The sequence below is a fragment of the Lonchura striata genome, chromosome 2, assembly GCF_046129695.1.
Source record: "Lonchura striata isolate bLonStr1 chromosome 2, bLonStr1.mat, whole genome shotgun sequence".
Lineage (NCBI taxonomy): Eukaryota > Metazoa > Chordata > Aves > Passeriformes > Estrildidae > Lonchura > Lonchura striata.
The window spans coordinates 43,683,590-43,694,893 of NC_134604.1; the positions used below are offsets into that span (position 1 = coordinate 43,683,590).

Here is an 11,304-nt window from a genome sequence, read left to right on the forward strand (position 1 = left end):
GAGTGATACAGGTATTCAAACATATAGTGATACACAGAAAACTAAAAAGAGAAGGAGAAGAGAAAAAAGGAAAATAAAAAGGAAAAAAGAGAAAAAAGGTGAATACAATTGCATGTGGTGACATTTTCTGACAGTCTGGCTTAAATTCACTAATTAATTTCAGCAACAACAGAGAAAAATTAGTCTTTCCTCCTCCCTCTTCTCCCACCTATCACTTCTGTCAAGGCTCCTGACTGACAGAGAGTAGGATTTTTGAGGGTATTTTTGTGTTTGTAAAATATCAGCCTTGGGTCTGACTCCATCTCTTTGGAGCACTCCGTGCCTTTCTGCAAAGAGCTTTCAGAGGCGAATGAGCCAGAGAGGAAACTCATCACTGAAGCTCTTTTGTAGCAACTGTATGAACAATTCTGTGAAAAGTTGAAGAAATACAAATTACAGGCTTCTCTTCCCACTTGCAAGGGGGATTTTAGAAACTTCTCCTCTTTTGGCTGATAATTCCCTGGCTAGTAAAAATACCTTGAGGTGATAAGGATACAAATGCTTAAGAAATCCTAACCATCTTTTGTTTATCTTAATAAACTAATATTTTATACCTTGTGTACTTTGTTTGCACTACCTCTTTATGCACAATGAAAGTTGCTCAAAATGTCCTAGAAATAACATAAGACCACTGACTCAGGAACAGAAGTTGTCTTTGAATCCCAGTGTGCTTTGTCAGCTGTGTCCTGTTGAGACACTGCTCATCCTGGCCTGCTCTTGGGGACTGCATTTACAGTGTTTACCCCATGATCAGTGTTGGTAGAACAGCGAGTTCATGTGTATGTCCTAACTTGGGTGACATTTACTGGGACAAAATCTTGACCTTAGGCTTTACCGTGAGGATCACAGGTTGGTAAATCAAGCAATTAAAGGGATTGCAGATTAGTATTTAAATGTATGATATTTTAATTCAAATTACCACAAAATGACTGCATTTTTCATTATGATAAAAGCAAGCTATAAAATAGATGTATTGAACTCTGTACTTTTCTCTAATTTTATGTTGAAACTGTACTTTCAATGATTTATCTTAATATTTAATTTCATCATTCAGTATTTTCCAAGATGTTTTCTATAACCAAAATATGCATCATTTCCCTATGAGGCTGAACAGTTGTTAGGAAAAGTAATTGCTTACATACAGCTCTATTAGCATTTGGAAAAGTGTTCATATTTCTGAAACAATTAAGAATTCAGAGATGGTTAAGATTAATCTACCTATTTTTCCCTAAAACCTTTAATGCTCTTGGGGTACAATTTTGAAGACATTAAATGTAAATTACAAACCATTATCTTAATGGCTAAATGGAGTAATTCACAAAGACAGAGGTGCTGGGATCAAGCAGCAGCTCAAATACCTGTCAAAATGGGTTGGACTCTATGATCTTTAAGGTCTCTTCCAACCTAGTCACTCTGAATTCTGTGAAAACAAGAGCCAGAATCCACATCTGCTCCCTCCTGGCAAAACACATCTTCCAGATAAGATTGTAGGAACATTCTCTCTCTTCTGGTTTGGTCCTTCTGGTCAGTAACACTTGCTGAGGTGGCTATGTTGCCCCTTATTCCTACTCTGACCCTGTTTGGCAGTCAGAATATTTATCTAGAAAATTGGTCACCTCAGGGCACACAATCATAAAATCCATGCTATCCCACTATCTTGGTCAATGTTCTATGCACTAGACACCTGACTAACACTGCCTCTTTCATGCTTTAAAAGGAAAAGGTAAGTATTTTCTCCAAATCACAGAAAGTTACTTTTAATATCAATTTGCATGATGCATATCAGAGAGTTGCCAATTTGTCCCTTTATTTTGGTGTATTGGATTTGTGAGGCAATGTCTTGGTAGCAGGAGGGACTACAGGAGCGGCTGCTGAGAGAAAGTGCCAACAGAGCCAATCCCTGAGGGCTCCAAGATGGACCTGTTCTTGATCATGGCCAAGTCCATCAGTGATGGTGCTAGTGACACTGAGATAATGTATTTAACATGGGGAAAATGCACAGAGGAAATGCAGCCAAAGAATGACAATATGCAAGCAAAAAAAGCCCCAGACACCAAGGTCAGTGCACAAGGAGGGGCAGAGGCACCCCAGGTGCTGGAGCCGAGGTTTCCCTGCAGCCCATGCTGCAGACCATGGCAAGGCAGATGTGCCCCTGCAGCCTGTGGGGGAGCAGAGATCCACCTGCAGCCCATGGAGGAGCCCATGCTGGAGCATGTGGAAACATCTCAAGGAGGCTGTGACTCTGGGGAAAGCCTGCACTGGAGCAGGCTCCTGGCAGGACTTGTGGAGAGAGGAGCTCACACTGCAGCAGGTTTGCTGGCAAGACTTGAGACTCCACAGGGTACCCACACTGCAGCAGCCTGCTCCTCAAGAACTGCACCCTGTAGGAACCACACCAGGACATTTCAGAAAAAACTGCTGCATGTGGGAAGGACTCCTGTTACAAAAACTAACGGAAGACTGTCTCCCAAGGGAAGAACCCCATGCTGGAGCAGGGGAAGAGTGTGAGGAGTCCTCCCCATGAGGAAGAAGGGGAAGAGGCAGTGGGTGCCGAAGTGACCACAGTCCCCATTCTCCATCCTCCTGCACCACTTGCAGGGAGAGGTAGAGAAAATCAGGAGTGAAGTTAAGCCTGGGAAGATGGGAATGCTGTGGGAAAGGCGGTTAGATTGGGTTTTATTTCTCATTACTATACTCTTAACTGATTGATAGCAAACTAATTTCCAGTTTTGCTCATGACTGTAATTGCTGAGTGATCTCTCCCTGCTCTTATCTCCACCCCTTAACCTTTTGTTATGTCTCTCTCCTGTCCAGAAGAAGAGTGATGGAACAATACTGGTGTGCATCTGGAATCCCATTGAGCTCAGCCCACATTTAGGAAGAAAAGTTCAGGGAAACTTTCCCCAGGGCATTTTTATCTAACTGATTGGTATTTCCCTCCTTTTTCCTTACTCAAGTAATTCCCAGGTGATTTAAGTCCAGCTCTGAGATGCCTCATCTTTTTGACTGACTACACAGGGAATACAGGCATCACCAACTTTGGGGTGCTGCAGCATTCAGTATCCAGGTTTGTCTTCAGATGTAGCCTAGTTCCTCTGTCAAGAAAGCCTCAAGAGCCATTTTGGAGTGTAGTAGTCAAATTTATTTCCACTGTAGAAGCACACTTGTTTCAGTAATAAAAAAATAATCTTTGCAGAATAAAAGTAAACCTGTAGTGGTATAAATATTATTTACTTGCACACGAATTAATCTAAGTCACTCAACATATGTTTAGACTTAGTATTCCCACAGTTCTACATTTCCAATGGAGTTAAAAAGACAGTTATTTGCAGAAAGATGAGAAAGGCGAAGTCTGGCTCAGTTGGGATTTAAACATATATGAAATAATAGAAAGCTTCTTTCCTTGGCTGGTTGTTTTGGTTTGGTGGGTTTTTTTTGTTTTGTTTTGTTTTATTGTTATATGACTACATTGCCTATGAAAAATACTAACAGCCTTCAGCACTGACCATTTCTGTTTGTCTAATTAAAATATATTACATAGAGAGACAAAGAAGCCTCTTCTGGCTGCCTTGCAGACATGACCTTGGCACTGGCCAGGCAGAACCAGCAATGAGTGTAGCAGAGGTTCTTAGGTTGTGCTCAGTCTCCATGTCTCCATTTCTGAGATTCTTATCAGCAGCTGCTGCCTACCAAGAACAAACAAGGTCTAGCAATTTCCTTCAGGGGGTCATCACAGACTCATTAGACAGAATGCTGGATCAATCAGTAAATACCCTGTGCTATGCTAACACAAGTGCTCTACTCCATAAAGCATTATTGATGGCCTGGTGAAACCAACAGGCCAGCTTATAGCAAACCTATTTTCTACATTCCCATTCAGTTCAAGCCATGGAACAATAGTAAACACAACTGCAACAAATTTAACTTGCACTTTAACTTCTAGATAACTCTTTCAACTGCTATTCTCACTTGTGGGAGTGGAGAAAAAAAGCAGGGGGCAATAAAATTTAATGAATTACTCTCATGACTCTGTATTCCTGTGCTCTGCCAAAATTACACTTCCTTACCATATAGCCTATTGTCAGCACCATGTCCTCACAGCAAACACTGATTTATTCTGTTCCTTCCTTCCTGCTAGTACAGTGACAAATACAAGGTTCAGCCTGGATTATTTTCAAGGCCTCTATGAGAGGAGAACACTGAACTAATACAGCACAATACTGAAGACAAGAGAATATAACACGTAAGTTCTGATACACTGAAAGGCAATTTCACACATAAGATCATTTATAGTGTAGGCACACTGACATATGGAGCACCATTTTTTTTTCAGTTTAACATCAACATTCAACTGTGAACAGAAGAATGTTAAGCCTCTAGGCCAGTTTCAGTATCAAGGAAAGAACTACTTCTAATTTAGAAACATCAAAACACTAACGTTGACACCTTAGCTGAGACATTTACTGCAAGTGACCCTCTCTCTGAATTCGAAGGCGCTCCTTCTCTACTTGTAAGCGCTCCTTCTCAATCTGCAGCTTTTCTGACTCAAACTTCAGGAACTGCAGCCTCTCTTTCTCTAACTGCAAACGTTCTTTTTCAAGTTTTAACTTTTCAGTTTCTAGATCCAGAGGCTGCATGATGGGTTTTTCAGTTTGGGTGAGGTCATTTTCCAGGGCAGGTTTTTCAGCATGCAGAGTCTCTAGCCTGAGTTTCTCCCACTCTATCTGAAGTCGCTCCTTCTCAATCTGAAGCCGCTCACGCTCCAAGTCAACGTGCCGCAAGCGCTCCTTCTCAATCTGCAGGCGCTCCTTCTCCACTTGCAACCTTTCAGCTTCAATGTCCAGTCGCTGTTTCTCCAGCTCCACCTTTTGCTTCTCCAGATTCATGAGCAAGTGAGAATCTTCATAGGCTAGCCTAGCTTGAGCAGAGCTCAGATTTCCAAATTCTTCAATGTGGGGGAAGTCTGGTAGGTCATTTTCCTTTTTTGAATCTGGCAGAACTGATGACAATATTTCTTCTTCTTCCTCAATAGGAAACTGCAGAGAGGAATGCAACAGGCAAGAATGACATTCCAGTCATTACGCCAGAATAAATTTTTTGCATATAACTTTACTGAACAGAACATACTGCATTTTTTCATCATCTTTAAAGCTATTCAAAAGTGTTTAACTTGTATGTTGTGAAATAACCATGCTACATCGGAAGATTTTTTTATCATTACACAGGAAGAGAAACAGGTTTTATCTGCAAGTTAATATCTGGTAAGGAAATATAAAAAATCTTGTCTGGAAAAACATCCAGAAAATACAGCAGAGTAGTTATTACAGATCATTCAGAACAACTGACAGAAAACTGGATCTAGAAGACCATATGTTGTTCTTACCTTTCATAGAGCTGAGTGACATTTATGTAAGCCACCAGGCATTTGTTGTGACTAATTATTTATCAGAGCAGATGGATCCATAGGCTATGTGTTATGTAAGCTAGCCTAACCTTCAATAACTTGGGCTATTCCATTCCTAAAAAACATTTTAACACTGACATTTTTCACATGCTCCTAACTCTTCCAACTCTATTAAGTGGGTCAATAAGCAGGATTTCTTTAACCATTTTGTATTATCACATTTGCTGTAAAGCTATTTGTGACACATGATGAGGTGGTTAGGACCACTGCTCTCAGCAGACTGTACTATTTTGTGTAGTATCACAGCCCTTACAAATTCATAGTACAAAAGAGATAAATTGTCTTCCAATAGGTATGCTGCAAGAGAAAGGCAAACTGAGGAAGGTTAAGTGTTCAGAAAAACCTTAGGACCAGGAAAGTCATTGCCAGTCCTCTACCATTAGAGAAGACACACACTGTTCTTCAGCTCTGTCTGACAGTAGTTCTCACTGCCATCTAACAGCTTACACTGGTTTTCTCCCAGCATATGTATCTGCCATCTAACAGCTTACACTGGTTTTCTCCCAGCATATATATCAACAGAGTTAAGACAGGAGTTGCCTCCCCACTCCTCCTACTCAAAAAAAAACCCCAAAAATCAACAAAAATCTCCCCCCAAAAAACCCAAAGCAATAAAATACCGCAAACAAAACTGTTTGAGTACTCCTTTCGGAAAAGAGAACTATAAACCCCTTTTGTTTAAAGAGGAACAGCAAAACTATTCCAACATTTGACTGTACTCCAGCTGGTTGCCTATCCCAAGACTGTCACAGTACTACTAAGAGTATCAACTTGTCTAAATAATCCGCTACTGCTTGTCAAATTCACACTAAAATTCTGACAAAGAGGAAAAGCTGACTAATTAAAGTAATGTTTTTGTCTCCTCTCGGTTAATTTCAAGAAATGCAGGCAGTATATTTCTTTCTGTATTCTATTTCTTTCTGTACCTGCACGTAACATTTACTTTCATTTGTTAAAGATGTGCACTTTTCCATTCATCCATCGAGGCACTCTGAATACTAAAATGACCAATTTCCTTCAACAGTATATTTTCCTTGCATTGACTCAACTAATTCTTATCTGTGGCACATGCAAATGGAAAATGCATGTGTAAAGACATACTCAAAGTTTAGGGGTATCAAACCAGTAATCAACATCCAAGACCTTACAGACAATTCCAAATTGCTAGAGTTGAATACCATGTCTGAATTATATTTATTTCTACAGCTTAATTCACACATTCAGAAAAAAACAGAAACATATGCTATGAAGAAACAGTAAAAAGCCTTATCCTGAAATGAAGCAAAGGTCATATTGCATATAGTTCATATATATCAGTCACTCACTTCAAAATTCTGCGGATCTTCCTCTTCCTCCTCTACTTTGATTTCTGTTAAAGATCCACCGGCTTCTCTGAAGTCAGTGATATTTTGCCACTCAAAACTAGATTCAATTGCAAATCCCATTTTCTCATCCATGTCTTCATTGAGAGAGTCATCTAAATTGGATGAAGGAAGGTGAAACCCAGCACCTACTACTTTGATGTTTGCATTCAGACGTTTTCTCTTCATGAGTGCTCTCCAGTCAAGGTATCGCCTTTTCACTTCTGTCCCCGTTCTCTGCTCTCCTTCACCTACAGCATTGACACACTCTGCTATTTCCTCCCAAGCTTTCCGTTTCATCTCATTAATTGTTGTATTAAGTTGCTTTGAAAAGAGTACTTCTCTCCTTTTTCTGATTTCCTTAAGGAGAGTCTGAGTTTCCTGAACACTAAAATTGCTTTTTCTTTTTCTTTTTAACTGTTTCATTTTTTCCAGGCTTAACCTAGTAATTTTACCACAGCAGACTACAGAGATGATCTAACACTAATCAGCTACTAATATAAATAAATTTAAAAGCAAATGAAAGCAGAGTTCAGTTCTCATGAAATGAATTTTCTCTTCACTTTGTTGTATTTTTCTATTTGTCAGGCTTCCTAAGAGAAAAAGAGCAAACAAGATAAATCTCCAGTATACACCAGATATTTTCATTTAACAACTTAACTCCTAAGTCATCATTTAAGGAATGCACAGTTTGAACTGTTATTTGATAAAGGAAAGCCATTTTGTTAAACTTTCAATACCAAGTAGTCAGATACTTCCTCTAATCTCCAATAAATTATAAAACATAGATATATGAATATATCCAAGTCATGAACTGTTAAGGTTGATTTAGTATTTCCATTACAAAAGTACAGACATTTTCCTTTAGCTCTTAAGAGTTTTGTCAATCAGGATTTCCTTACAACTGAAATTTGACACACATATTTCAGTTTGAATGTTTAAGTATTTACAAAAGAAGCAAAAGAAGCTGAAATTATTACATCATTGCTTCAAAAATATCTACTGTTTGGGGTACTGAAATTTCTGAGCACGTATTAAGTAAGAAACCATTTTCATTTTAAAAAAAGTAAACTAATATGAAAAGTTTATATTTTCAAGGGTCTTCTAATTTAACATAATCATAAAGTAAAGGAACTGAAGCAATCTTGTTGAATGTCATAAAATAACTACTAAAACAAATGTCATTCATTAGAGAGATTTTAACAGGAAATAGATTTAAGTCATTTTACATGCCCATGGTAAAACCCTCCCGTATCCTTCTCAGGCTGCTGAACATCTCATGTTCTTACCATGGCAGCTTTACAGTTCATCCAGTGCTCTACCCTCAGCACCAGCTGGTCCCATGCCTGATGCTGAAGAGAACATGAATCTCCATAATTCACCTGACAGAATGTGTGCAACTCTGCAGGAGTGGAGAGTGAGGGGACTATTATCACAGTAATGAATATTATTATTGCACTAGTAACAGATCATGTTACAAAAAAAAAAACCAAAAAACCACCAGAACAACCCACCAAATCTGGGAAGCAAAGACTAAGAATCAAAAATGGTTCTTGGTTGCAGACTGCTGGGCAATAGGTTCAATTTAGGATTATTCTGATCAGTCTTTTGTACCATGTTACCTACCACTGCAGGTAGGTTTAAAAGGCTTTAAGTCAAGTGGGCCAGGGATTCACTATACATTACAGATAGCTTCAAGCTGCTGTTTGTTCACTGTTCATGCAGTAAAGAAATTTGTCCACATGAAGGGAAATGGCTTCCAGATTTTAGATTCAATTGTTACTAACTAATGGGCTTAATTCTTAGATAACTCCCTCCCAGCTATACAGGATTCTTAAATTAGTAAGTATTTTCCCTCCTATTATTCTCCCTACATTTGGTTAAAGCATACACATCAGCACACTGCACTACAACTCCCCACTTGGGGAATAATGTCTGGTAGTTTAGACATTGTTCTTCACCTCCAATACACTACTGACTGTAAATAAGTGGCTCATTTGCAATTTTCCATGTCAAGCAACATTCTTTCATAGACAACAAACAAAGAAAAACAAACAAAAATAAACTGGGCTTTCAAGTCAAATTTTCATCGTCTTCCAAATACAATTCTACATCAATATGGAAAATGCTGACAGATAAGCTTCCTCCTTAGGTCTGGAGAGGGATGAGAGTTAAAACATGCAAATGCCAGGCCACCCTGTGGGCCAGCCCACTGTTCTTTGCACCAGTGCTCTACATCACCTGACTGACCTGCCCAGCCATGCTTGTTAAGTGTCTCATCTCGGTTTTGGATCTTATGCCATAAGGCAAGGACATAACCTTTAAGAACTACAATACTAACTTTGAAGCTATTGGTATATAATTCCTTTACTAGGTAAAATTTTCTTTTAGACTTTAAAATTTTTGCTAGAACACATCTGATTTTCCCAGTCAAACATCAGTAAAACCTATATATTTTAAAACTCATGACTACCAACTTCCAATTGGTAAGGACACTGTGCCTCTTTAACTCATTGCTTTTTGAAAGCACATTGCTTTGTTAAGGACAACTCCTTTCCAATTAATACATATGGAGTTAGTGAATTGTCTTAACAGTGCATTTACTCCCAAAGATAGTTCTGTGTATCTATCTGATATATTAGCTAAGAAGAATTATTATCTAACTAAAGCTGAGGCTTTGGATATTCTGTTCTTAGCCATTGCCAGATGTCTCCAGGATATTACTCTTTAATGAGGAAATATGAGCTGTTACATACCTAATATTCCAAACCTCAGCAGCTGGGATAGCGTTAATGCTCATCCTAGTAGCTGGGACAACGCTGTTTTTTGGATTAGCATGCCAATGTTGGCTACACACCAATGTGTTGGTTGTGGTTAGGCAGTGCTTACTTTAAACCAAGGACTTCTCAGTTTCCACCAATGAAGAGATGCACAAGAAACTGGGGAGAACTGCACTGAAAAATGCATACTTTGACAGTTTGGGTAGAAATGTAAAGTGCTCGCTAAAAAAAAAAAACAATTCTGATGACATCATAAAGACTTCAAGGTCTTCCACAAAAGATGGCAACATGGAGCTTTGACTTTGGGCCTGTCAGGCCAAAAGCAACCTGTGATCAAGAAGGCTCTCATCACCGCACTAAACAAACTGTTGGGGTTGAAAAGAAACAAGTACTGTAAAACTAAGCTGGAAAATCCATAAACAGAATGTGCATACACTGAATACCTTTGGCATAGTTAAAAACAGGAGCATCCTCATTCTGCCTCTATCTTCTGTTTCCTTTGCTCACACTTTATTGTCGGACCAACAAAAAAATATTATCGAATGCTCCAACCAAAGAGTGAGGCAAACAAAAAAATCCCTGCATTCACCAGGAGTGAAAAACTGTTTCTTTCTTTTTACAAAAGATGACGTCTTGATTTTATTTTAAAAAAGCATTTAGGGCTTATGCTTGAATAAAAAAAAACCCCTACAACATTCAAATTAAAGGATCTGCTATCTCTAAGTTTTCTTAAATTTTCTTAATTATATAAAATTCTTCTAAATTTTCTTAGAGTCTTGAGTATCTTCTGCCTAAGGCTTTCTAGAAAACTTTTTTGTGATTCCTAACAGATGGGTACATTGGCTTGGAGCAACTTATGCTTTTGTACAAAGGTTTTTAGTACAGGAGGATCTCGGCGCTGCACAATACATCATCCAGCACAGAACCGCAAGAAGCCCGCGATTTACACAAACGAAAAAGCAGGCACAGCAGGGAACCAAAGGATAATTCAACGAAGCAGGGAGAAAGCGCGGAAGATGGGAAGCAGCTGAGGATGCAGGCAATTGAAGCACAGAGGTACCAGGCCGAAGCTCCCCTTCCCCGGGACGAGCCACGGCCACGGGGGGAACAGAGGGCCTCGGCCCTGCGCGGGCAGCGCGCCTGGAGCCGGGAGGGCGGGCCCACCCGAGCGCCTCAGGGAAAGCAAGGCAGCAACAAAGAGAGGCGGGGACACGGCCGGCCGCGCGGCCAGCACAGCCCGAGGCCCAGCGCGCAGATGGGCCCCTGGGCCCTGCCCAAGCCAGGGTCGCTCCGGCCGGCAGAGCGCTGCGACCCTCCCGGGAGAAGGAGAAATGAGAACAGGACCTCCCCGTGGGGGGATAAGAGGGTGGGCAATCGCCTCATCACCCCCAGGGGCCGAGGGCGGCGCAGCCCCACCGCTGAAGCCCCGCCAGGACGGCGGGGGCTGCCCGCACGCCGCGGGGGCAGCGGCCGCCACATCCCCGGGCCGCTCCCGCCGCCCGCCCCGCCCGGTCCCCGGGGGCCGCGCGCGCGACTCACCTGCGCCCGGCGCTCCCCTCCGGGCCGCCGGCCCTTTAACGGCCACCGCTCTCCCATTGGGCGAGCTGCCTGCCTGTCACTCTTCTCCTCACGCCTATTGGTGCTCCGCGTCCGCCGCTTC

At 40.9% G+C, this 11,304-nt stretch overlaps 1 protein-coding gene across 2 annotated transcripts; it reads right to left on the minus strand.

Annotated features, from left to right (window-relative positions):
• Positions 1 to 3,158: 3,158 nt before the first annotated feature.
• Positions 3,159 to 11,237, minus strand: MSANTD4 (Myb/SANT DNA binding domain containing 4 with coiled-coils). 2 transcript variants are annotated; one of them, XM_021529351.3, is made up of 4 exons: positions 11,184 to 11,237; positions 8,154 to 8,266; positions 6,829 to 7,457; positions 3,159 to 5,075 (listed from the first exon to the last, which is right to left on the minus strand). In XM_021529351.3, exons 3-4 carry the CDS (start codon positions 7,288 to 7,290, stop codon positions 4,500 to 4,502), a joined length of 1,038 nt encoding a protein of 345 aa, XP_021385026.1. In that variant the 5' UTR covers positions 7,291 to 7,457; positions 8,154 to 8,266; positions 11,184 to 11,237; the 3' UTR covers positions 3,159 to 4,499. The 2 variants fall into 2 exon arrangements, with proteins under 2 accessions (XP_021385026.1, XP_021385027.1); XM_021529352.3 differs by lacking the exon at positions 8,154 to 8,266 and having other exon boundaries at positions 11,184 to 11,225.
• Between the last annotated feature and the right edge of the window lie 67 nt (positions 11,238 to 11,304).

Excerpts from the sequence above, each read along its gene's own strand:
- MSANTD4 (XM_021529351.3), bottom strand. The coding sequence starts at position 7,290 with ATGAAACAGTTAAAAAGAAAAAGAAAAAGCAATTTTAGTGTTCAGGAA. Across the intron at positions 5,076-6,828 it reads AAGATCCGCAGAATTTTGAA|TTTCCTATTGAGGAAGAAGA; the intron begins GTGAGTGACTGA and ends TCCTCTCTGCAG.